The sequence below is a fragment of the Hyperolius riggenbachi genome, chromosome 7 (assembly GCF_040937935.1).
Source record: "Hyperolius riggenbachi isolate aHypRig1 chromosome 7, aHypRig1.pri, whole genome shotgun sequence".
Lineage (NCBI taxonomy): Eukaryota > Metazoa > Chordata > Amphibia > Anura > Hyperoliidae > Hyperolius > Hyperolius riggenbachi.
The window spans coordinates 276,227,886-276,255,092 of NC_090652.1; the positions used below are offsets into that span (position 1 = coordinate 276,227,886).

At 46.4% G+C, this 27,207-nt stretch overlaps 1 protein-coding gene across 3 annotated transcripts in view; it reads left to right on the forward strand.

Moving 5' to 3' along the window:
- The window catches only part of CACNB4 (calcium voltage-gated channel auxiliary subunit beta 4), a 219,177-nt gene that overhangs the window by 140,957 nt on the left and 51,013 nt on the right, over positions 1-27,207 (forward strand). For 2 of the 3 annotated variants that reach the window (XM_068245790.1, XM_068245791.1), the window contains 2 exons: positions 25,376-25,495; positions 26,315-26,437. In XM_068245790.1, coding sequence (XP_068101891.1) covers positions 25,376-25,495; positions 26,315-26,437 — 243 coding nt within the window. Of the gene's footprint in view, positions 1-6,839; positions 6,938-25,375; positions 25,496-26,314; positions 26,438-27,207 lie in introns of those variants that run through there. The other variant, XM_068245792.1, reaches the window with a different exon arrangement.

A 27,207-nucleotide genomic window follows, 5' to 3' on the forward strand; every position in this document is an offset into this window, starting at 1 on the left:
TGGATTTTCTTGTCGGTTGTGATAGGTAGGAGGCAAAGACTGGTTTCGTTGATGGTGTAGTGAACGATTTCACTTCCGATCAGAATTATCTGATCGCTCAAATGATTTTTTGCTAGAAACTGGTTCATTAGTGGCTCCTTAAAGATGTTACAACCTGTGATAAATTTCAGAATGTAAATCGGAGAGGAAAGATTATGCGATGGGCAAGCACTTACTACATAACCTATAAAGGAATATTGTAAAAAAAAATAAGCAATGTTATTCATTACATTATTTTTACTACAGGTCCTCTTTAGAATCGGACAGCAGTAAAAGAAATGGAACGCGCGTCCCAGTCTCAGCTTAAATGGGCAGGAGTAGCGATAAATGGCGAAATGAGCATAACGCATTATGTAAGCAGACATTTGCGGAATAATAGGAGCGAGTTCCTGAAGCGAGCCATCTCTCCCAGTGACTTGCATCGTGCTGCTGATGTGATTTGGATGGAGTGGGTAGTAATCTCCGGAGGATTGTATGCTGATGAAATGAGGGGGCGGAGGTGGGCTGTGTATTGATAGGACTGAGGAGGACACAGCAGAAATTACGCCTAAACAGACAGAAACTAAACTGGCTTCTTGCTTTGTGCTAACGTTGCTGTTCTGGGTGTTAAAGCCCCACTCCGGGAAAACAGCTGAAATCCAAAACTGGCAAAATGTCTCGCCTACCAAACGCAGAATTCTGTTCATCCTGTCCTGTGATTCCGATGGCTCAAGTCGTATCCACAGAAGCAAACTGTCTTCTAGGGCTTGTTCACACCTAGGGCGTTTTTTTGAGCGCCGTTGATTTTTAAAAACGCCTTAAAAGCACTTGTGCAATGATTCCTTATGGGACAGTTCTTATCAGCGCGTTTCGTCTGCTTTCCGCTCAGCAAAGCGCTGCATGTACCATTTTCGGGGAGATTTTGCTACAATGGAAGGTATAGGAAGAACGCAAAACGCTCATAATTCGCTTTGTGCGGCGATTGTGTTCGCACTTTTATGAATAAATACATTGTATTTATTCATTTCCGGGTGAAAGAGTTCACTTCCTGACTTAGGTAAAAAATCGCTCTGCAAAAGCACTTACAAAAGCTCTTTGTACAAAATCGTAGTGCACAGTGGAGAGCCGGGAGGAGGGGGGGGGGGGGGGAATTGCTGGCATCAGCGATTTTGATTTTAGTTGTGAACAAAGCCTTAGAGATGCTCATTCGGAATTCTGTGGAATTGAAATTTCCGCATTTTCGATTGCAAATTGAAATTCAGAAACCGGAAAATGGAAATCGGAATTCTGTGAAAATCTGATCCACCGCAACTCTGTAGTTTTAGCCCAATGACAGAACTCGGAAGCATTGGACCAATCAGAGTATGCAGAATTTTTCTGAAAAAATTGGATCACCGTAGTAATTTTAGACCAATCACAAGACTGATTTTCCGTTTTTGTTGCATGCTCTGATGCAAAAATACCTAATTAAATACTCCTCAAACATTGGAAATCAAAAATTGGAAAAAAAACTACAATTGGCATTGACAAAAATCGGAATTTCTGCGGAACTGGAAGTGGATATTACTAACCATTCCTACTGTCTTTCCCTGTGCAGTCCAACTAATGCAGGAAGGTCAGAACATGCTGATTGTACTGCAGAGAGCAGCAGCATACTGATGAATCATCAACCTGGTCTCTCTTGTAAGAAGCTCTCAGTGTAGAGGCTTGTACTTATGCAAGGAAAGCCTCATCCTCAGAATAGTAAAAAATGACATTTAAAGGGAACCTAGACTGAGAGGGATATGGATGTTTCCTTTTAAACAATACCAGTTGCCTGGCAGTCCTGCTGATCTCTTTGGCTGCAGTGGTGGCTGAATCACACACCTGAAACAAGCATGCAGCTAATCCAGTCTGACTTCAGTCAGAGCACCTGATCTGCATGCTTGTTCAGGGGCTGTGGCTGAAAGTATTAGAGACACGGGATCAGCAGGAGAGTCAGGCAACTGGTATTATTTTAAAAGGAAAAATCCATATCCTTCTCAGTTTAGGTTCCCTTTAAAGGACAACTGCAGGTAGAGGAATATTAATTAACATATTAGCAGTCACGATATTAATTAAAGTAGTAGCAGCCACGATAGTGAAGTATCGCGGTCACGCTACGTCACACTTCAAAGGATCGTGCGTAACTTAAGAGCGCACGCTACGCTGACAAGACTGTGCTGGTTTAACAAGCTCTGCTTATCTTTAGTGAATCTACTCCCTTGTTCCATAGTTACCTGGGGTAAAAACTAAATTTTGTATCCAAAGTCTTGATTCTAACTGCAGCTTTAAAGGGGAACTGAAGTAAGAGGTATACGGAGGCTGCCATATTTATTTCTTTTTAATCAATACCAGTTGCCTGGCAGCCCTGCTAGTCTATTTCTCTGCAGTAGTAACTGAATAACACCAGAAACAAGCATGCAGCTAGTCTTGTCAGATCTGACTTTAAAGTCTGAAACACCTGATCTGCTGCATGCTTGTTCAGGGGCTATGGCTAATAGTATTAGAGGCAGAGGAATCGGCAGGGCTGCCAGGCAACTGGTATTGCTTAAAAGGAAATAAACATGGCAGCCTCCATATACTTCTCTCTTCGGTTCCCCTTTAACCAGAGCAAAGAAAGCCCACAAGCTCAGAAACTTGAGTCTCCATGAGTGAATCAAAGTATCATCTTCCCAGATCTAGAAATCGTAGATGTGGATGTCCTTCACAGTGAGGAAATCAACCAAATCTTTTCTGAAAGTGTAGACCAAGTGAAGAGAGGATCATTGTCCCATTCACAAGCCCATACTTTTGTAAATAAAGCAATGTAATATTCTATTTATAAAGCTGTGATTAAGCTAGTCACCCTCCACAAGGACAGCTTCACCACTTAAAAAAGTGCTGGCCCCTCTAACTGACCTAAGGACAACCTCTGGTCCTCACACGTGGCCAATACATTGACAGAGAGCGTGGGATATTCTCTTGACCTGTCATTGGTCCACCAGATCCCATGATGTTTCCAGCATCATGTGACTAGCAACAATCAATTCGGGGTTTAGCCAGCGTAGGAACATAGGCCAATGTTTGGAAAAGAAAGTGAAGGAGGAACAAAACGGACCTTTCTTTAGCCATGCACAGTGGTTAGGCGGTGGGGATGAAGCAAAAGTTCTGACAGCCGTTTCACGGTATTCCCGTATCATTGGAGGCTTCTGACGAAGGGGGGACACCGCGAAACGGCTGTCAGGCCTTTCTGTTCACTCCCCACTACCTAACCACTGTATCTCATACACGGCTGAAAAGGATGTTGTGCTTCCTTCACATCTTTTCCTGGTATTGCATGTTGCTCCCAGTGCCTCAGTGGTTCATCTACCCTGTTACATCTAGTGCCAGGCTTTCTCACTTCAGTTTGTAGGCCAATGCATGGGCATAGCAATCACTCTTGCAACTCCTTCCATCACATTGGGGCCCAGAGGCTTTAGGGGTTGCCACCTCCTCCTGCCAGTAGCGGGAGTGTCTGTAATTTTTTCCTGCTTCCAGAAGCTGCTTCACAGCAGAACACTCTCTGCTGCCATTTGCTGGCTCCCAATCACGTGACCCTCGTGGGGTTCAGGGACCAAGGAGCTCCCATGTTATTATTTTTGCAGGGGGGGCATTATTAAGTCTAGTTACACCCCGGGGACAATTTTTGTTTTTGCAAACTACTGCAGTGGGTTCTGGTGTTGGCCTGAAAAAAACAGGCCCCTCAGAATACTGCTTCCACATGAATAACTGCAGAGGTAGCAGCATGTCAGAGTTTCCACTATTAACAATAGCTAAATTTAACCAGCGGTAACAGAGAAGTGAGAAACATGAGGCAGATCTGTGGCAACATGTGAATCGGAGGGGTTAATGCTTTCCATTTTCGCGTGAACTCTGTAAAGCTGTTTGCATTTGTCTGAAAGCCGTTTTCACAAACACGCTCAGCGTGAAATTATAGGTGTGTAGTGTGGCGGCTCATGTTGAGAAAAATGCAGCGGCTTAAATTCTTTCTTTCCTTATAATCTATACCGTCTACAACTTAACATCTCAAGTGATATAATTACATGACTCGTGAATCATCCTAGTCCTGGGAAGGCGGCCATTTTGTACATTTGCGCGTGCTATCTGGGGATTCAAAGGCTCAGAGATGTATATTGGTCAACACAGAGGGGTTGTTTTTTTTTAACCACTTATCGTTTTTGTTAACCATTTAACGTTTTTAATACTTTATATCTGCGCCCCTTGAGACGCCATCTTAGCCTCAGGGCTGTAGATAAGTGTATCTTGCCGCGATCGCCGCTATGAGCAGTCCCGTGCGCGTTCTCGTCGCCGCCGCCGCGTGATCAGTGAATGGGAACAAAGTGCCTGTGATCGATGATCACCAGCTTCAATGAGATGCCAGTGGTCATTGACGAACTAAAAGTGAAAGCATACACACATAACTTCCTGTGTACTGTTCACAATACACATGAATAGACAGGGGTGGGAACATCTAGTGGCAAAATAGTAAAATTATACCTTAACTGCCTAACGAATGGCAGCCCCAGGACCACTCCACGCTGATTGGCATGAATGGCTCTGGGCGGGGATTGCAGGGGATCGCGCGTGCCAGCAGGCATGCATCCCCGCTTGAATGACGTAGCAGAGCTCTGTCATCAGTCTCCCAGCGACGATCACCGCTAGGGACTGTTAGATTGCGAAACCGCCGTCTAATAACACTGTATAGCCGTGTGACACAGCTGTCCGCTTGGCAGGCTCAGGGGTGATCTGCTGTCATAGGCTGAAGCCTATGACAGCCTATCACAGTGATTGGCTGGCAGGGGAGGGAGGCAGGGACTTTTACAAAATAAAATAAAAAATATGACATTTTATTTAAAAAATAAAGACACAAATATTTATTTAAAAAAATAAACATCCTGGGAGCAATCATAGCCCACCAACAGAGAGCTCTGTTGGTGGGCAGAAAAAGGGGGGAATCACTTGTATGCTGAGTTGTGCGGCCCTGCATTGAGTCTTTAAAGAGAAACTCCGACCAAGAATTTAACTTTATCCCAATCAGTAGCTGATACCCCCTTTTACATGAGAAATCTGTTCCTTTTCACAAACAGACCATCAGGGGGCGCTGTATGGCTGATATTGTGGTAAAACCCCTCCCACAAAGAAATTCTGAGTACGTACTCTTGGCAGTTTCCTGTCTGTGAACCCTGTTGCATTGTGGGAAATAGCTGTTTACAGCTGTCTCCAACTGCCAAAACAGCAAGCAGCAGCTACATCACTTGCCAGCAGTAAAAATGTCACCATGCGATACATGTCAGAATATAAATCAGGGATTTAAAATATACAATGGGCAAACACTGACTAAATCATTTATACATAATTATTGTAAAAATGAAGCACTTTTTTTTATTACATTATTTTCACTGGAGTTCCTCTTTAAAGCTGCAGTGGCCTATTTTGTTAAAAATAGCCTGGTCATTAGGGGTGTTTAGGACCGCGGTCCTCAAGAGGTTAATACAGTAAATTAACTAAAAATACCTAAATCCCCCTTGTAATCAGTGATGCACGCAAAACTGAAAAAATGCACGCACCTGCTATGCAATGCCACAATTTGCATTTACGCAAACCCCCGGCACCTGCAATTCTGTCGGGCTCCTCCGGGTGCAGAAATTTACTGTGCTTGCCGGTAATCGGGCGCCTCCATGCGCCCAAATGTAAATTCATTTCTGCATTATACAGTAAAAGCCCCGATTTGCGGCACAAACTGTAAATTTCGGTGACCACCGCCATGCGCCCAAACTTCCATGGTTTGCTGCTAATCTCGGCTTTTATAATTGGCACCTATGGAAGCGCGTTTTTTCCGTAAGGGCTCCTGCACCTTTTTTACCTGATTAATCCTCCCACAGCCTAAAAACATACAGATAGATTAAAGGACAACTGTAGTGATAAGAATATGGAAGCTGCCATATTTATTTCCTGTTAAACAATACCAGTTGCCTGGCAGTGCTGCTGATCTGTTGGGCTGCAGTAGTGTCTGAATAACACCAGAAACAAGCATGCAGCTAATCTTGTCAGATCTGACAATGTCAGAAACACCTGATCTCCTGCATATGCTTGTTCAGGGGCTATGGCTAAAAGTATTAGAGGCAGAGGGCCAGTAAATTAGCCAAGGAACTGGTATTGTTTAAAAAGAAACAAATATGGCAACCTCCATATCACTCTCTTTACAGTTGTCATTTAATTGGCTTCCTCCTAAATTGGCCCCAGACTACGATACATACACTACACGATACATACATAGACATAGGACTATGGTAGGGATTAAATTGCGAGCTCCTCTGAGGGACAGTTAAGTGACAAGACAATATACTGTGTACATCGCTGCGGAAGACATTGGCGTAAGTACTAAATAATAAAAATAATAATTAGGGATCAGCACAGATTGTAACTAGTTTACTGGGTATTACTGTGTATGCTGGAAATGTATCTGAAAATGGGGCCGAAATGATTTACACATTTTTGTACAAGGTACTCAATAAACCAGCAGTTAGTTACTCAATAAACCAGCAGTTAGTTACTCAATTAACCAGCAGCTAGTTACAGCAATTGCTCAGTAGCTCCTAACTCTTATTAGTCAGTGTAAATATCTAGTTTCACCCTTTCAGATCAGTCCTGCTTCCTAGAAAATGCTGCGTTGATCCAACAATAAAGTGCTCCCAGCTTCCTACCGCTATAACCATGGTAACCATGTCCTCTCATCCACAAAATGGGAGGGTAAGTGGCTGTAATAGCCACACCCCCATAATATGTGACTGCGGTTGATTGGGTCACAGGAGCGCCAACAAGAAGTGACCTCATCACTGAATGGGTGGAGAATTGTCTGAATATAATGGGAGGAGTGTGGGTAAGGGGGGCTGAAAAAAAACAATCATATAGATAACCATAGCTCCTAACTATCACTCTTTCTTCCTCATTTGTCCCTCTTTCAGGACTGATGAACAGATCTATGCTAATATATGTATTTTTCTACTTAAAAATGTGTTTCATTGACTCTAAACTTTATTCTCAGCCTTTAAATGGATGCATTTCTTATTTCCAAATGGGAAAGGTGCCCACTAACGGTACAATTTTTCACTAAATGCGAATTTCCTATACAATGCGATCATAAAAATTGCATCGAATGATCGCATTTGGTGAAAAAATTGTGCCTTAAGGAAACCTAATGATGATAGAAAGGACCAGTGTGGTATGAACAGGGCCGGTTATCTCATGAAGTAAGGTGAAACATTTGCATCAGGTGCAGAGATTACAGGGGCAGCATGTTTGTACTGTGTGTTACACTAACAGCATGCAGTCAGAGTAGGAGGAGCGAGAGGAGAGCGAGGTGAAGAGGTCATCATTGGGGAAAAGCAGCTTGTTGTGCTGTGTGAGGAGTCAGACAGTGAGTGAGGAGGGGGAGGCAGGAGAGCAGCAGTGTTTCATTTGACTTGCACAGCAGGAGGGAGGAGGTGGCACTGCTGCCCTGACTGAGGATGAATGGAGTGGCTGAGCAATCATTCCAAATTGAGGGGGCGGGGGGGGGGGGGAAGGGTAGGGATGGGAGGGGGGCACACCCTCACAAAATTTCCTCAGGCAGCAAAAGTCTAGAACCGGCCCTGTGTGTGAATTATAAAACTACACTTTTTGCTCATGGGTTCTGTGTGGTATGCATGACTAGAGGTGGAACAAATGCGTGTCTGGAGGTGTGGCATGGGTGAGTCTTAAGCCTAGTACACACTAGCAATTTTGATAGGCCAATCATTGGTCAATTTTACCACCTGCATGTAGTATGACCATTTACCTATATAATCTGCATAGAACAGAAAATTTGTTTGGCCCTCATACTACACGGAGGTGGTAAAATTGACCAATCATTGGCCAATCAAAATTGCTAGTGTGTACTAGCCTTAAAAGAGACTCTGTAACATTAAAAAGATCCCCTGGGGGGTACTCACCTCGGGTGGGGGAAGCCTCCGGATCCTAATGAGGCTTCCCACGCCGTCCTCCATCCGTCAGGGGTCTCGCCGCAGCCCTCCGAACAGCCGGCGACTGTGCCGACTGTCAGTTCAATATTTACCTTTGCTGGCTCCAGCGGGGGCGCTGTGGCGGCTTTCCGTTCCGAACTACACGGAAATACCCGATCTCATTCGGGTCCGCTCTACTGCGCAGGCGCAGGAAACTTGCGCCTGCGCAGTAGAGCAGATCCGACGGCGATCGGGTATTTCCGTGTAGTTCGGAGCCGACAGCCGTCAGAGCGCCTGCGCAGGAGCCAGGAAGGTAAATATTGACGTCACCGCTGCACGGACTCCACGGAGGGCTGCAGCGAGACCCCTGACGGATGGAGGACGGCGTGGGAAGCCTCATTAGGATCCGGAGGCTTTCCCCACCCGAGGTGAGTACCCCCCAGGGGATCTTTTCATGTTACAGATCCTCTTTAAGGTGTCCCTCTTTCCTATCTCAGAAAGTTGGGAGGTATGAGATAACTCTTGCAACTGATAACCTTTGAAGAAAAAACCATTGTTACAAGAAAGTAGCTATATTTTTCCTAATTTAAGAAGACCTGAACTCAGAACTTCCTCGCTGCTCTACAAAATAAGCAACAGTAAATACCTTTACAGAAAAACATTTCTTTCTTGCAGCCCACAGAACCCCTGCAATACATCTGCAGTGTGTCAACTTCCTGCTTTCATTGAAGCAGATAAAGGGTTAACATCCTATGATTACAAATTAGCTAAGGCTGCCAAGGACTGCTGAATTTCTGTGCTGGCACAGCTGAGAGATCAAATTACAATTGAGATTACTTGCAGCTGTGGCGGAAATAGACAGGCTCTTCACTCTAAGCACAAACAGGGTGGATTAATCTGTGTTTTCCTTGTGTCATGTCTACTTTAAAGGGAACCTAAACTGAGAAGGATATGGATTTTTCCTTTTAAAATAATACCAGTTGCCTGACTCTCCTGCTGATCCTGTGTCTCTGATACTTTTAGCCACAGCCCCTCAACAAGCATGCAGATCAGGTGCTCTGACTGAAGTCAGACTAGATTAGCTGCATGCTTGTTTCAGGTCTGTGATTCAGCCACTGCTACTTCTAAAGAGTTCAGCAGGACTGCCAAGCAACCGGTATTGTTTAAAAAGAAACATCCATATCCCTCTCAGTTAAGGTTCCCTTTAATGCATGATCCAAGGAATCTTCATGGCGTTCTCCTTTAAATGGAATGCACCACTTTTTAATTCTAGGAAATGAGAGCTAGGCAGAGCATTCCCAAAGAGACCCAACGTGACACACAAAGCAGCTTCTCTGCAATATTCCTCCAGTAACTATAGTGATGGGATCATGCAGCACATAGCAGCTCACTACAGCTCTCCTCATGCTATTCAGACACAGGAAGACATCCCTGGAAATGACAAACTTTTAAGCCAATTAAATAAAAAAAAGGACGTCGGTATTTGTTGTTCTGCATTGTGTCTCTTTTGATGATTTTGTCTCTCTCATTATTCGGCATTGTCTCCTGTCTCAGTACTCTGAGCAATGATAGTGTAATGGTTAAGGGCTAAACTCTTCCTAATTCAGTATGCCAGCACCTATTCAGTAAGGAGTTTTTGGTCAAGACTTCCTAACACTGCTACTGCTTACTAAGTGCGCTCTAGTAGCTGCCTCACAAGTGCTTTGAGTCTGACAGGAGAAAAGCGCTATACAAATACCGGAATTATTATTATGATACCCCCTCTACTGACCCAAAGTCCCCTCTGTACTCCCATATCTACATTCGTGTCTGAGCTACAAAAACAAAATGGACTATATTGCACCAGCAGCAGGCCTGGATTTACATCACAGGAGCCTATAGGCACAGATATCCTGGCACCCTAGACTCCACCATCCATGAACCTACAAACCCCCACCGTACAGCACCACAAGTGTGCCTTCTGGTCCAGCTGTCACTTCTCCCTTACTTCCCTTACACGTCACAGGTAACTACAGGTGCCCCTTAGCATTATGTAGCCAGAGGTACCCTCTGTATTAAGTAGTGGGAGGTGCTGGTACTTGTCAGTGGAATGCTGAGAGCTGGATGAGTAACCTCTCATTTACACTCTCCTCAGGACTCTGCATAGGGAAGGAGGGAGGGAGGCACTGGGGGAGGGGAGTGAACCACCTTTCCATCATCGGGCGCCTGTAGGCACAGGCCTACAGTGACTTATGGTTAATCCAGCCCTGACCAGCAGCATTATAAATACAAAGTACAACAGTACTACCTAGCTAAACCTCACCCACATTTCTGATAAGTGGGATTCTGTATCAGATTTAGACTATATCCCTACCACCATCTTAAAAACGTAAACACAGCCTAAAAACACAAAAATTGTACGCAAAACGATTCTGGGAGAGGTTCTCCAAGGAGCACTTGTGATCTTGGAACCTGAGAGCCGGGGTGGTGGATAGATGAGGGAGAGAGGCTAATTACGTTAGAGGGTAATAAGAGACTGAGGGGGGGGGGGTAAACGTTTTAGTTGTAAAAATTGACTAATATATGTGAGGAGGCGATTAGGCCCAGCTCACATCTGTGTTTTTTCCCGGATCGGGATGTACGGATCCGGCATTCTGGATCCGGGAAAACAGTCCGTTTTTACAGCCAGTGTGCTGTAAAACATCTGTTCTCATTGTTTCCTATTTTGCTGCAAAACCTTCCGTTTCCGTTACGCTGAATGAAACGGTCCGGAAAATTGGGTCCTGCTGCATTTTTCTGTCCGTTCAGCGGAGTGGACGGATGGCCGGATCCACTGGCAAAACCTAATGTGAACCGAGCCTTAGAGATGATCCCCACCTATAAATCTCGGATCCACTTTAAAAAACACTCCTAACAAAATGTAAAAACAGTGTACAGTGCTTGTAAAGTTAATGCACTAATTCAGACACATTTGTACTCCTTTGTGATGCTTAGTCTAAAGGCTGATCAGAGATGCAGAATTATCCTACTAGAACATTCTGGGAGACCAGGTATATTTTCTATTAGCTTAAGAACTCTAAGTAAACAGACATTCCTTAGAGATCACCAGACAGGACTTTAGCACTAAACCTAACTAAACTAACTAAATAATTTATAAATGAATATTGTGAAAAAAAAAAAGCATTTTTTTTTTCATTAACTTATTTTCTTTTTCAATAATGTTTATTGAACAACTAGTCAACATAACACAATTTGTAAAGTTACATGCTCGAACTGCAACATTACATTTTTCCATGCAATCTTTGAAATACTTCAGTTACAGAACAATTGAATACTATCGACATGCATAGTTGTTCTGTTAGATTAGATGGTAAGTACCATATATACTCGCATATAAGCCGACCCGCGTATAAGCCAAGGTACCCACTTTTCCAGGAAACCAGGAAAAAGTGATTGACTTGCGTATAAGCCCCCTCCCCAGTAGCCAGATGTGTCTCCAGTACAAATCAGCCTCCCTATAAGTCACAGCAATTGCCACACAGTAAGAATTCCCGATCATTGCACTGATACGTTGCTTGCACGCTCCGCTCCACAAGCCAGGGGACACAGGTAGTCCTGAGCAGCGCACTCTGCACACCATGTTGCAGGGGATGGGGGGCACTGACACTGCAGGGAGCCATTAACAAAACCTGTTCTGCTCCACTAACTCGCATATAAGCCGAGGGGGTAACTTTCAGCACATTTTTTGCTGAAAAATTAGGCTTATATGCGAGTATATTCAGTATGTAACCTGTTAGTAGTTCTTTCAGGAGTATTATAACATTTCAATTTCTGTTTTGCCATACCATATACAGTGGGTTGCAAAAGTATTCGGCCCCCTTGAAGTTTTCCACATTTTGTCATATTACTGCCACAAACATGAATCAATTTTATTGGAATTCCACATGAAAGACCAACACAAAGTGGTGTACACATGAGAAGTGGAACGAAAATCATACATGATTCCAAATTTTTTTTACAAATCAATAACTGCAAAGTGGGGTGTGCATAATTATTCAGCCAAAAGTTTCAGTTTCCACATAGGACTCGACCCTCCAACGTGTAATATACAAAGAGGTATTTATTGATCCATAGCGGTGATACAGCACACAGAAAAGCACAACGTTTCGGGCAGTGGCCCTTTCTCAAGTGCCTCTTGAGAAAGGGCCTCTGCCCGAAACGTTGTGCTTTTCTGTGTGCTGTATCACCGCTATGGATCAATAAATACCTCTTTGTATATTACACGTTGGAGGGTCGAGTCCTATGTGGAAACTGGAACTTTTGGATGTCTTTTGGGAGGTTTGATGGGCCTCTTGCCACACTGGACTCCCCGTGTGTGACTTACACAGTCTCGGTGGCCGGCAGGATCTACACCATATTGCATAATTATTCAGCCCCCTGAGTCAATACTTTGTAGAACCACCTTTTGCTGCAATTACAGCTGCCAGTCTTTTAGGGTATGTCTCTACCAGCTTTGCACATCTAGAGACTTAAATCCTTGCCCATTCTTCTTTGCAAAACAGCTCCAGCTCAGTCAGATTAGATGGACAGCGTTTGTGAACAGCAGTTTTCAGATCTTGCCACTGATTCTCGATTGGGTTTAGATCTGGACTTTGACTGGGCCATTCTAACACATAGATATGTTTTGTTTTAAACTATTCCATTGTTGACCTGGCTTTATGTTTAGGGTCATTGTCCTGCTGGAAGGTGAACCTCTGCCCCAGTCTCAAGTCTTTTGCAGTCTCCAAGAGGTTTTCTTCCAAGTTTGCCCTGTATTTGGCTCCATCCATCTTCCCATCAACTCTGACCAGATTCCCTGTCCCTGCTGAAGAGAAGCACTCCCCGAGCATGATGCTGCCACCACCATATTTGACAGTGGGGATGGTGTGTTCAGAGTGATGTGCAGTGTTAGTTTTCCGCCACACATAGCGTTTTGCATTTTGGCCAAAAAGTTCCATTTTGGTCTCATCTGACCAGAGCACCTTCTTCCACATGGTTGCTGTGTCCCCCACATGGCTTGTGGCAAACTGTAAATGGGACTTCTTATGCTTTCTGTTAACAATGCCTTTCTTCTTGCCACTCTTCCATAAAGGCCAACTTTGTACAATGCATGACTAATAGTTGTCCTATGGACAGATTCCCCCACCTGAGCTGTAGATCTCTGCAGCTCGTCCAGAGTCACCATGGACCTCTTGACTGCATTTCTGATCAGCGCTCTCCTTGTTCGGCCTGTGAGTTTAGGTGGATGGCCTTGTCTTGGTAGGTTTACAGTTGTGCCATACTCCTTCCATTTCTGAATGAAATTAAATTTCTCAATAACTTGATCCCTGACCTGTCTTGTGTGTTCTTTGGACTTCACGGTGTTGTTGCTCCTAATATTCTCTTAGACAACCTCTGAGGCCGTCACAGAGCAGCAGTATTTGTACTGACATTAGATTACACACAGGTGCACTCTATTTAGTCATTAGCACTCATCAGGCAATGTCTATAGGCAACTGACTGCACTCAGATCAAAGGGGGCCGAATAATTATGCACACCCCACTTTGCAGTTATTTATTTGTAAAAAAAAAATTTGGAATCATGTATGATTTTCGTTCCACTTCTCATGTGTACACCACTTTGTGTTGGTCTTTCATGTGGAATTCCAATAAAATTGATTCATGTTTGTGGCAGTAATATGACAAAATGTGGAAAACTTCAAGGGGGCTGAATATTTTTGCAACCCACTGTACATATACATAACATATCAAAATTGTTACAAAATAACATTTCTTAACTGAACAGTAGTTCCACCAGTGTATATTTGAGTTAGACTATAGGGTCTTGCTAAAGGTGGCCACACACCATACAATTGTTTTAAAATATCTGCTCAATTCAAGAATGGCAATCAATTTTTCTGACTGACTGTAACAATTCAAAAATCTGACCAATGTACCACACACACCTATGTTAAATTTTTCCCCAATCATGAATAAAATAATTGAAAGCTCAGAAAAAAATGGATTGGAACTTAACATCAAGTAATTGACACTCCATCACACACCATACAATTCTTGATAAAGTTGGTCTGAAATTTCCAACATGTCCAATATCCAAAAATTGAAAAAAAAAAACCGGGAAATCCAATTGGATTTATCGGTCATAAACAAAGAAAAGCTCTCTATTTTTCGGGACAACCGATCATGATTATCAATTGGCGAAAAATTGGATCTTTAAATTGTATGGTGTGTGGCCACCTTAACTCTTGTTTTCCATATGATGTTTGGTAATTGGTATTAGGATAGAAGTGCTGTATTGAGAAGCATTTTGTTACCCAGCTTATCAACATGGAACAGTGCAGTGCCTTAAAGGATACCCGAAGTGACATGTGACATGATGAGATAGACATTTGTATGTACAGTGCCCAGACAGGAAGTGACTACAGTGTGACCCTCACTGATAAGAAATTCCTCTTTTGATCTCTTTCTTGCTCTCAGGTGCCATTTTCTGCTAGGAAAGTGTTTTATAGTTGGAATTACTTATCAGTGAGGGTCACACTGTAGTCACTTCCTGTCTGAGTCAGCCACTTACATACCTGATATTTAACTCTTTCAGGCAGAGAAAGAAAAAAAGGAACACAGCATAGTTATTTGTGTGCTAGGCACTGTACATACACGTCTATCTCATCATGTCACATGTTACTTCGGGTATCCTTTAAACGCCTCTGTTTGGGAGAAAGGTGTGTCAACTCGCCTATACTATTAAAGGTGTCTGATGTGGAATGTGCACTATATACTAGTTCTTCTAAGTTCCGGATTTTGATGAATTTAGCGATCCAGTTCTGCCAGAGATGGATTAGGATATAATGGGGCTCTAGGCAAGGTAGTCGATTTTGGGCCCCTTGTGGTCCTTTTTATAAGCTGAAGCGGAGATAAGTCAAAGAGGGGCAGCAGGTGGGCCCCATTGAAACCTACTAGGCCCCAGGCATCTGACTAGATTACCCAGTGGATCATCCTGCTCTGAGTTCAGTAAGGGCTGTTTTTCTGTTTCCATAGGGCAGGTATCTGAGCTGTAGCTGACATGATTAGGTGAGGTACAACTGAGTTTTTGCATGTTTTGGGTCCACAGCTAAAGCCAAGAACACATTCAGTTTGAATGGAGTGGATGCACCACAGATTTTTTGTGATTCTTATATACCTTTTGCCAGTATTGTTTCAGGGAGGCCTTAAAGAGAACCCGAGGTGGGGTTCTGACAATGCTATCTGCACACAGAGGCTGGGTCTGCCTATACTGCCCAGCCTCTGTTGCTATACAGTTCCCCCTGTGCTCTACTGGCCTCCATAAATCACAGCTGCGCTGTCGACACGCAGCGGGCTGTGTTTACATCTGCAGCTGTCACTCTCGCCGCTCCCCCGCCTCCTGCATAGCTCCAGTCCCCGCCCGCGTCCCTTCCCCCCAATCAGCGGGGAGGGAAGGGATGCGGGCAGGGACCGGAGCTCTGCAGGAGGCGGGAAGAGCAGCACACTGACCGTACAGAGGTAAACACAGCCCGCTGCGACACGCTGTGTGTCGACAGCGCGACTGATGATTTATGGTGGAAAGCAGAGCGCAGGGGGAACTTAGGGGGGATTGAGATAGCAACTGAGGCTGGGTAGTATAAGCAGACCCACTCTGTGTGCAGATAGCATTGTCAGAACCCCACCTCGGGTTCTCTTTAACCTCCCTATCGGTATTGACGGTTATACACGTCAATACAAAACATGCTGTGAACAGTATTGACATGCATACATGTTTACTCTCCTGCACTGTATACTAGACCCTTGCTTGACACATTTTGGCAAGTTACAGGAAAAAAAGGTTATGAAAATTAATTAGATCACTTTTTGCACATAAATCCTGGGGAAATTGAATGCCAGGGAGGTTAAGTCATTTTCAGCACAGTCCTTACATTTTTCTTCAAGCGTTCACATTAGCGTTGAAAAAAACCTAGGGATCCGCTCCCATTGGTATGTTAGAACTAGGGGTGGGACGACGAATCCGGCGAATCCACGAATCCCTCGAATATTAGGAAATATTCGAGATTCGTGGATTCGAATCCCGATGGCATTTTCCACTATACGAATCCGCCGAATCCCGACGCCGCATTGCCGCGCATCCGCCGCTCGCACTCGTCCACCTCCGCTCGCCCCCCCTGCCCGCATAGTTACTATCCACTCACCTATCCATAGCGGAGCGCAGAGCGGCAGACCTCTCGCCGACTTCCTGGTTCCCCCTAGTGACCGGCTCTTACGATGACGTCATCAGTAAGAGCCGGTCCGGCCACTAGAGGGAACAGGGAAGTAACGAAGAGGTCTGCCACTCTGCGCTCCACGGGAAAGGTGAGTAGATTATTATGCAGGGGTGAGCGGAGGAGGCACGGGGGACAGAGGGGGCCGTGGGAGGGGGGTTCTATCTACCTACCTACCTACCGACCTAACACTATCCCTACCTACCTACAGGCCGTTATACCTACCTACCTACAGGTCGCTATACCTACTTACCTACAGGCCCCTATACCTACCTAAAGGCCCCCTATACCTACCTAAAGGCCCCCTATACGCACCTACCTGCCTACCTAAAGGCCCCTATACCTACCTAAAGGCCCCCTATACGCACCTACCTGCCTACCTAAAGGCCCCTATACCTACCTACCTACCTAAAGGCCCCTATACCTACCTACCTACAGGCCACTATACCTACCTACAGGCCTCAATACCTACCCACCTACCTACAGGCCCCCTATACATACCTACCTACCTAAAGGCACCTATACCTACCTACCTACCGGACACTATACCTACCTACCTACAGGCAACTATACCTATCTACAGGCCACTATACCTACCTACCTACCTACCTACTGGCCACTATCCTTACCTACCTACCTACAGGCTGCTATACCTACCTACCTACCTACAGGCCGCTATACCCACCTACCTAAAGGCCCCCTATACCTACCTAAAGGCCCCCTATACGTACCTACCTACCTACCTACCTAAAGGCCCCTATACCTACCTACCTACCTAAAGGCCCCTATACCTACCTACCTACAGGCCACTATACCTACCTACAGGCCTCAATACCTACCTACCTACCTACAGGCCCCCTATACGTACCTACCTACCTAAAGGCACCTATACCTGCCTACCTACATACCTACCTATACTTAAAGGGAAGGTTCAGGGTGGCTCTTAAAAAAATAAAAATGCCCATCCACTTACCTGGGGCTTCCTCCAGCCGTGGGCAGCCAGGACGTGCCCTCGGCGCCGCTCCGCAGGCTCCCGGTGGCCGACCCGACCTGGCCAGGCTGGCTGCCAGGTCGGGCTCTTCTGCGTTTCAAAAAGCGCCTCACGGGGGCGCGCTGACGTCATCGGACGTCCTCCGGGCTGTACTGCGCAGGCGCAGAACTACTGCGCCTGCGCAGTACAGCCCGGAGGACGTCCGATGACGTCAGCGCGCCCCCGTGAGGCGCATTTTGAAACGCAGAAGAGCCCGACCTGGCAGCCGGCCTGGCCAGGTCGGGTCGGCCACCGGAGGGGACCGGGAGCCTGCGGAGCGGCGCCGAGGGCACGTCCTGGCTGCCCACGGCTGGAGGAAGCCCCAGGTAAGTGGATGGAAATTTTTATTTTTTTAAGAGCCACCCTGAACCTTCCCTTTAAGGCCCTATACCCTGCTACCTATACTGAAGGTCCCTTTACCTACCTACCTACCTACCTACCTACCTAAAGGCCCCTATACCTACCTACCTACATACCTACCTATACTTAACCTCCTTGCCGGTTATCCCGAACACAGTTCGGGGTAACCTGCGCAGGAGGATTTCTCAGGCCCCGCTGGGCCGATTTGCATAATTTTTTTTCCCCTACACGCAGCTAGCACTTTGCTAGCTGCGTGTAGTACGCGATCGCCGCCGATTCGCCGCTACCCGCCGCACCGAGCCGCCCCCCCCCCCCCGCCCCAGACCCCTGCGCAGCCTGGCCAATCAGTGCCAGGCAGCGCTAAGGGGCGGATCGGGATTCCCTCTGACGTCACGACGTCCATGACGTCGGTGACGTCATCCCGCCCGGTCAAGCCCTGCAGGAAATCCCGTTCTCAACGGGATTCCCTGCATACTCTGATCGCCGAAGGCGATCGGAGTGGGTGGGGGGATACCGCCGCTCAGCGGCTATCATGTAGCGAGCCCTGGGCTCGCTACATGATTTAAAAAAAAAAAAAAATTAAAAAAAAGTGCAGCGCTGCCTCCTTGCCGGATTTTTTAGACCGGCAAGGAGGTTAAGGCCCTATACCCTGCTACCTATACTGAAGGTCCCTTTACCTACCTACCTACCTACACTGAAGGCACATGTACCTTACTACCTATACTGAAGGCCCCTATACCTAGCTACCTACCTATACTGAAGGCACATATACCCTGCTACCTATACTGAAGGCACATATACCCTGCTACCTATACTGAAGGCCCCTATACCTAGTTACCTACCAATACTGAAAGCACATGTACTGTGCTACCTATACTGAAGGCCCCTATACCTTGCTACCGATACTGAAGGCACATGTACCTTGCTACTGATACTGAAGGCCTCTATACCCTGCTACCTACCTATACTGAAGGCACATATACGCTGCTACCTATACTGAAGGCCCATATACCCTGCTACCTATACTGAAGGCCCATATACCCTGCTACCTATACTGAAGGCCCATATACCCTGCTACCTATACTGAAGGCCCATATACCCTGCTACCTATACTGAAGGCCCATATTCCCTGACACCTATACTGAAGGCCCATATACCCTGCTACCTATACTGAAGGCCCATAAACCCTGCTACCTATACTGAAGGCCCCTATACCTTGCAGGCCCGCCATCAGGGGGGGACATCCGTGACTCCCGTCACGGGCCCGGGGCCTGCAGGGGGGCCCCATCCCCGCCGCGGCGCTGCGGGTGCCGCCCGGCCGCCGCTCAACCCCTCTGGCCGCTGCTCCCTCCCTCCATCCCTATAGCCGCCGCCGCCGCCTCCGCCGCGTCAGACCTCGATCAGGCGGCGACAATAGTGCGGGCGCTAGGACCCAGCGCCCGCACTGATATGCGGAAGTGACATCACTTCCGCATATAGAGCGGGTGCGTCCGGTGCCCGCTCTTACTGGTCGGGTCGCCGCTGATCTTGAGGTCTGACGCTGGGCTGCTGGCTGCAAGGTAGGGGAAGCGGCGGCGGCGGCGGGCGGCAGGGGGGGTTGCTCCCTGTCACTCACTCACTTGCTAAAGGGGCTCCCTGTCACTCACTCACTTGCTAAAGGGGCTCCCTGTCACTCACTCACTTGCTAAAGGGGCTCCCTGTCACTCACTCACTTGCTAAAGGGGCTCCCTGTCACTCACTCGCTAAAGGGCCTCCCTGTCACTCACTCACTTGCTAAAGGGCCTCCCTGTCACTCACTCACTTGCTAAAGGGCCTCCCTGTCACTCACTTGCTAAAGGGCCTCCCTGTCACTCACTCACTTGCTAAAGGGCCTCCCTGTCACTCACTCACTTGCTAAAGGGCCTCCCTGTCACTCACTCACTTGCTAAAGGTCCTCCCTGTCACTCACTCACTAGCTAAAGGGCCTCCCTGTCACTCACTCACTTGCTAAAGGGCCTCCCTGTCACTCACTCACTTGCTAAAGGGCCTCCCTGTCACTCACTCACTTGCTAAAGGGCCTCCCTGTCACTCACTCACTTGCTAAAGGGGCTCCCTGTCACTCACTCACTTGCTAAAGGGGCTCCCTGTCACTCACTCACTTGCTAAAGGGGCTCCCTGTCATCACTCACTTGCTAAAGGGCCTCCCTGTCACTCACTCACTTGCTAAAGGGGCTCCCTGTCACTCACTCACTTGCTAAAGGGGCTCCCTGTCACTCACTCACTTGCTAAAGGGGCTCCCTGTCATCACTCACTTGCTAAAGGGGCTCCCTGTCATCACTCACTTGCTAAAGGGGCTCCCTGTCATCACTCACTTGCTAAAGGGGCTCCTTGGCACTCACTCACTACCTAAAGGGCCTCCCTGGCACTCACTCACTACCTAAAGGGGCTCCCTGGCACTCACTCACTACCTAAAGGGGCTCCCTGGCACTCACTCACTACCTAAAGGGGCTCCCTGGCACTCACTCACTACCTAAAGGGGCTCCCTGGCACTCACTCACTACCTAAAGGGGCTCCCTGGCACTCACTCACTACCTAAAGGGGCTCCCTGGCACTCACTCACTACCTAAAGGGGCTCCCTGGCACTCACTCACTACCTAAAGGGGCTCCCTGGCACTCACTCACTACCTAAAGGGGCTCCCTGGCACTCACTCACTACCTAAAGGGGCTCCCTGTCACTCACTCACTACCTAAAAGGGCTCCCTGTCACTCACTGCCTAAAGGGCTCCATGTCACTCACTACCTAACCTGGGGGTCCCTGTCAGAATCCAGGTGAGAGGTGTCTACCATAAGGGGTCATTCTGCCTATTTATGTGAAATGCTGTCTATTTATGTGCCTCATGACTGCTGAATTTGTCTTGCTGGGGGCCTAATGATTGAATTTTTACTTGTTGGGGGCCTCATGATTTGTTGGGAGCCTCAAGATTACTGAATTTGTCTTGTTGGAGGCCTCATGATTTGTTGGGGGCCTCATGATTGCTGAATTTGTCTTGTTGGGGGCCTCATGATTGCTGAATTTGTCTTGTTGGGGGCCTCATGGTTTGTTGGGGGCCTCATGATTGCTGAATTTGTCTTGTTGGGGGTCACATGATTGCTAACTGCAAGACTATGGGAAAAGCTGAATCATTACCATATGAGACAATAGCATTAAACCTACTTTTTTTTAGCTTTTTTAAACAGAAAAGAAAACTGGGAGGTTCTAAAAAAATGATGGAGCACTTCCTCCTTCCGGCTTGAAGGAGGAAGTGCTCGATATCGAGGCTTGCAACGCGTCCATTCGGACACTTGCACCTCGTTGAAACGCTGGGCGGAGAGTGGCGTTCTGGGTAATTAACCCCGCCGCATCTAGCCGCTCAGCTGTGGCAATTGGAGCTAACTTGAATCACGAGTATCCACCGTGGTTATTCGTGATTAATTTGTGGACAGCAAGCCTCCAACTAGCTCTGCCAACATGTAATGGCTACGCACATTTCTCAGTTTGGGGGGGGGGGGGCCCGGACTGATGATTTGTGAGGGGCCCCAAAATTTCTGATGGCGGCCCTGATACCTTGCTACCTATACTGAAAGCTACCAATATTGAAGGCACCCATACCTAGCTAGCTATACTGAAGGCACCTTTACCTCGCTACCTATGCCTGGGTACCTATACTGCGGGCAACTATACCAAGGATCGCACAATTTTTATGTGCAGGATTCGTTAGATTCGGGATTCGAAAGGTTCGAGATATTAGAGAACCTTTTTAGATTCGGATCCAGATTCGGATTCGAAGAAATTGTGGATCGTCCCATCCCTAGTTAGAACGTTCCGGCTGAACGGACTGCAAATTTGGTTCTGCAGCAATTTTTCTGGACCGCTGAGCCCGGCGGATCAGAAACGGAAGCTGAAGCGCTGCGTTGGGGGCAATGAGAAAACGTAACGTTTCTTCATACTAGTGAAAAAACGGACCATTCTAAGGGGCAAAATTTATTTTGTGGGGGATATGGGGAAACGGAGCAGAAGCAGCTTTTCACGGATTTGTTTGCCACTAATTGCCAGTGTGAACTTGGCCTAAGTTAGTGTTTCAAATTTTCCGTTAAGTCACCAACACATCGCATGCAATAATTTGGTCCATTTGTGTTTCAACTGTAGTCAATGGATGCTTTTTTTTTTTTTAAATGTCTGCAGATGTGTTTCTAGACGCTGTGACATGTTTACTGACCACAGAAAACACAAACCCAAAAGGAAAATGCACACAATCACATCTGAAATGCCAACTGGCAGAAATACAAATGCCAATCAGCGGTTTTCTGTTTGCAGTTGCAATAGCTAGTGGAAAACCCATCCTAAGGGCAGACAGACTGAGAACGCTTTGCAGAGATTGTTTAGGTAAGCTTTTATACTGTGTAGAAGGAGTGGTAAGATCAGACAGGATTGTTCAGTCAAGATTCTACAGTAGTTGACTAGCTTTACACTGAATGGCCAAAAAGTGGAGACACCCTCCAATAAATGAGTTGGTCCTCCTTTAGCTCTGATCACAGCCGATATTCTTGGCATGGACTCAGCAATATGCTGATACCGTTGCTGAGGAATGTTGGCCCATGCTGACATAATGGCAGCTCTAAGTTGGGTCAGATTGGATGGTGGTGTTTCCGAGCTTTGAAGTGATCTTTCGACTTCGTCCCACAAATGCTCAATAGGATTGAGGTCAGTAGGCTGAGCTGGCCATGGAAGCAGGTTAAACTCTCATTTAACAGGCATCTTTTCTTATTTCTCTGTGATACCAAAGGCACTCTTGATGGACTCCTGCTGCTAAAGCCCATCCTTTGCAAAGTCCGTCTTGTTGTGCATTGGGATATGCTTTGTGATGTACCTGCATTGAATTCAGCTGTAATTTGTTATGTTGTTGCCCTTCTGTTGCTGCGGACGGTGCGTGCCACTCGCTTTTCACATCTCTCGTTCACCAGCCTTTTTTGACCAGAATAGTCCTTATCGCTTAAAGAGAACCTGTACTGAGTAAAATTATTTAAAATAAACACATGAGGTAACTTCAAATGAACATTACATAGTTACCCTGCCATCAGTTCCTCTCAGAAGCTCACCATTTTCTTCTGACAATGATCCCTTCCAGTTCTGACAACATTTTGTGAGAACTGAAATATATCAGTTGCTGTCAGTTATATATCAGTTGCTTCAGTTACAGCTGAGAGGAGAACTGATGTGTCCATGTTTCCCTATGGCTCAAGTGGGCGATGTTACAGTTTAACAGTGTGCTGACCAGGAAGCTGTTATGGGGTAATGGCCATTTTCAAAATGGAGGACAGAGAATTCCATTGATCACAGTGGACAAACAGGACACAGGAGAGGAGAAAGACATTGATGAATAGACTACACAGCAGGTAAGTATGACTTGTGTATGGTTATTTTGACTTTTAATTTTCAGTACAGGTTTTCTTTAAGTTTTTTTTATCTCAACTGCCATTCTCTAAACACAACAACTGCTATTCTCTAAACACAACAACTGCCATTCTCTAAACACAATAACTGCCATTCTCTAAACACAACAACTGCCACTCTCTAAACGCAACAACTGCCACTCTCTAAACACAGCTGTCACTCTCTAAACACAACAAATGCCACTCTCTAAACACAACAACTGCCACACTCTAAACACAACTGCCACTCACTAAACACAACTGCCACTCTCTAAACACAACTGCCACTCTCTAAATTTGTTCAACAATAAGAGAAAAAATGCAATAAAAAAAACTATTGAAATAAAAAAAAAGCAAACCTGTAACATTAAAAAAAAGTTGCATACTTACCTCAGTAGAGGCAAACCTCTGGATCCTACAAATGCTTCCCCATCTCCTTCCACCTTGCCGTGCCAAATTCAGGACCCCCCCCCCCCCCCCCAAAGTTTGCGGCTGCACTCCTGTGTGTGAACGGGGGCGGTGCGCAGGCAGAGGAGGGCTCGCACCTGCGCAGTAGCACGGAGCAGCCGCTTGGGCTGAGTGGAAAAAGCTGTCTTACTGCGTTACTGCAAGCCGTCTGCGCAGTGCGGCCATGCTTTGTCAACAATAGCTTCAGAAGGTCCCAGTGCTGGAGAGGCAAGTGCCATGGGGAAGCTTCTGGACTATCCAAACTGGGCACTTTTCTTTTTCACTTCAGGTACACTTTCAAGTGGGATAAAAGTCTGACATAACATTCAGTAAAAATGTATTTTCCTACTTTTTCTTACCTGTACAGTTACCCTATTTGCTTTTGTGCATAGGTAATATTGTCTGTCTACAAATTCCTAAAGTACAGTTTATCTGCTCTGAAAACTGCCATTGCGGTTTACTGCATAGCGGCTGTATTTATATATTATAATGTATCCAGTGATAACTTCTCAGCTCTCTCTGCTTCTACAATGCATGCAGTTCCAGTGACACTGTTTCAGGCATAACGCTCTCTGTCCTCAGGAGTCCCTAAAATTAATTAATTTGCTCTCATGGCTGTAAAAGCTTTAGCTAGCACTAGGCTAGCTAGTAAAGGTGTCCGTCACCCCCCAATCGCCTGCAATCCCCCCAATCCCCCTGTTTATATACATTACCCAGCCCGGATCCAGTGATTGGCGCAGCCTCCCCGCACAGCTCCAGTCTCTCTATGGGGATGATCGGGTTTGCGCATGACGTCACCATCATGTGCGATCCTCCCCATAGTGAAGATCGGAGCTGTGCAGGGAGGCTGCGCCAATCACTGGATCCAGGCTGGGTAATTTATAAACTGGCTGGATCAAGGGATCCGGGGGTGCCAGACACCTTTACTAGCTAGCCTAGTACTAGGTAAAGCTTTTACTGCCATGTGTGCAAATTATTTAATCTTGGGGGCAAAAACGTACAAAACCTCCTGAGCGGCGTAACGCTCAGGAGGTTAAACCGGTTGTGGCATAAGTGCACGTGAGTCCCGAAGCATTGCTGCAAAAGGGACATTTCTAAAGTGTCCTAATTGCACTAATTAGTGCAAAAATCGGATGTTTATAAACGTCTATTTTGCAGGAAGTGATTCAAAGGATATACTGTAAATATGACAGCCTACATATCCCTCTCACTACAGGTATCCTTTAAAGGACAAATGAAGCGAGAGGGATATGGAGGCTGCCATATTGATTTCCTTTTAAGCAATACCAGTTGCCTGGCAGTCCTGCTGCTCTATTTGGCTGCAGTAGTGTCTGAATCGCACCAAAAACAAGCATGCAGATAATTCTGTCAGATGTGACAATAATGTCAGGAACACCTGATCTGCATATGCTTGGAGGATCAGCAAAACAGCCAGGTAACTGGTATTATTTAAAAGGAAATAAATATGGCAGCCTTCATATCTCTTGTATAGTGAAATTCAAAAACCGCATGCTCCCATTCAGTAGCTATAGAGCACCCTTCCACTTCTCTGACCTCCGTAAGTCTAGTGTGTCTGGCAATCTATACAGAAGCACTGCTAGAACTGCTGGGCATCACTTGTTTGACTGATACAAGGTTTTGATTAAAGTTGCAGTTGTTGTCAAGTTCTGCAAGCCATCAAGCAGGTCTGAGCAATGTGCAGATTTGAGTAAAACGTGAAGATTTTTCCATTCCCTGGTGACCTCATTCCTTTATTCTGTGTTTTGCAGGGCTCAGCAGATTCCTACACAAGCAGACCATCAGATTCTGATGTATCTCTGGAAGAGGACAGAGAAGCAATACGCCAGGAGAGAGAACAGCAAGCCGCAGTCCAGCTTGAAAGAGCCAAAGTAATGCCTGAAGAGTCCAGTGGGCACCGTTTCTGTCTGACTTAGCCTCATTAACCGGCAATGATGGAATTTGCCATTGCCTTCCTTGCCTTTATTGAAAGTGGAACAACTTTTGTTTTGCAATGAATTGTTAAAACTAGAATAGTGAATGACTACAGGGGTTTATACCACTGTAAATGGCACAATATCACACCCAGAGCTGGATTTACAGCTCAGGAGCCTGTAGGGACAGACGTTCTGGCGCTCCAAGCTCCTCCTCCTCAACTCAGGCTACACCCCATATTAAGTAGTCATCCCTCCTCCCCTGACTAGGTAGCCAGACTTTCCCTAGTATTTGGTAACCCTAGGTAGTAGGTGTGCCCCTCCCCCAAGTATAGGGAGCCAGATGTGCCAGCACCCCAGTATTAAGTAGCCCCCAATAGGTCGGGGGTCATTTCGGTAGGGAAGCCGCCTCTCCTACATAAGGCGCCTGTAGGCACGAGCCTACAGTGCTTTATGGTAAATCCGGCCCTGACCACATCTTTTGCCAGTAATGGAAGGTGGAACTTTCCATTTTAGCTCCTGGCCCCATCTGTGTGTTTCACGCTTTGGAATCTCTGCCTCTGGTCCTGGAGGATCTTGTTATGGCCCTGCTCACCTTCTACTTTTTATGATCTAGAACTTCCTCCTTATGTAAATGCAGATGTAGAGATGTAGAGATGTTATGTAGAGATGCTGGGAAATGTGTTGGGCATTTATAGTTATTTCTTCTTTGAGTGAATGGATGATTACAATGCAATATGTGCACCAGTGCTGATGGCTGTGTATGTGTGTCCGCAGACCAAGCCAGTAGCGTTTGCCGTGAAGACGAATGTGAGCTACTGCGGGGCTCTGGACGAGGATGTTCCTGTGCCGGGCACTGCCATCACCTTCGATGCCAAGGACTTTTTACACATTAAAGAGGTAAATCTGGCATGAATTCTCTCGCCACCTGCCACTTGCTAATAAAACATCAGCGGTCTGACCACAGCTTGTTAAGGCTAAAAGGAAAACTGACCAGCTGCCAGGCCTTGCAAGACAGGATCTCATTAACCTCTTCAGCAGAGAGGGCCTCGCTGGCTGCAGATCTGCTGCTGCAGAGCCACAAACTAATGCATTTAATGCATCTGGAATACAGGAGCCAGCGAGGTTATTTGTTTTTCCAGGGCAGCTCCTGATTTGGATTGTGTGTACCTGTCATCTGCATCCAGTATTTCTTACAGTGACGGATCTCTAGAAAGGCCACAAAGGCCCGGGTTTTGGGCGGCTGCAGCCAAAGGGGGCACCTGGACATGAAATAGGGGTAGCAACACATGGAAATGGATAGTGATGCTCAAGGGAGTTGTACATGAAAGAGAGGGGCTGCAGTACATGGATGTTACACATGGGAGAGGAGGCTGCACATGGAGTGGGAAGGGCACTGCTGGCTGCACATGAAAGGGGAGTCCCAACATATTTGATCTAGGGGCAAAAACAATTATAAATCCGACCTTGTTTGTTTATACAGCAGTGTCATAAACAGGGGCGTAGCAATGGGGGGTGCAGAGGTAGCAACCGCATCGGGCGCTTGGGCCCTCCCTCAACTACAGTATTCACTCTCTATTGGTCCTGTGCTCATAATAGTCACTTCTATAGATACTTTGAACAGTGGTAATCATTAACAAACTGTTCCCCATCCCTTTCTTGCGCCTCTG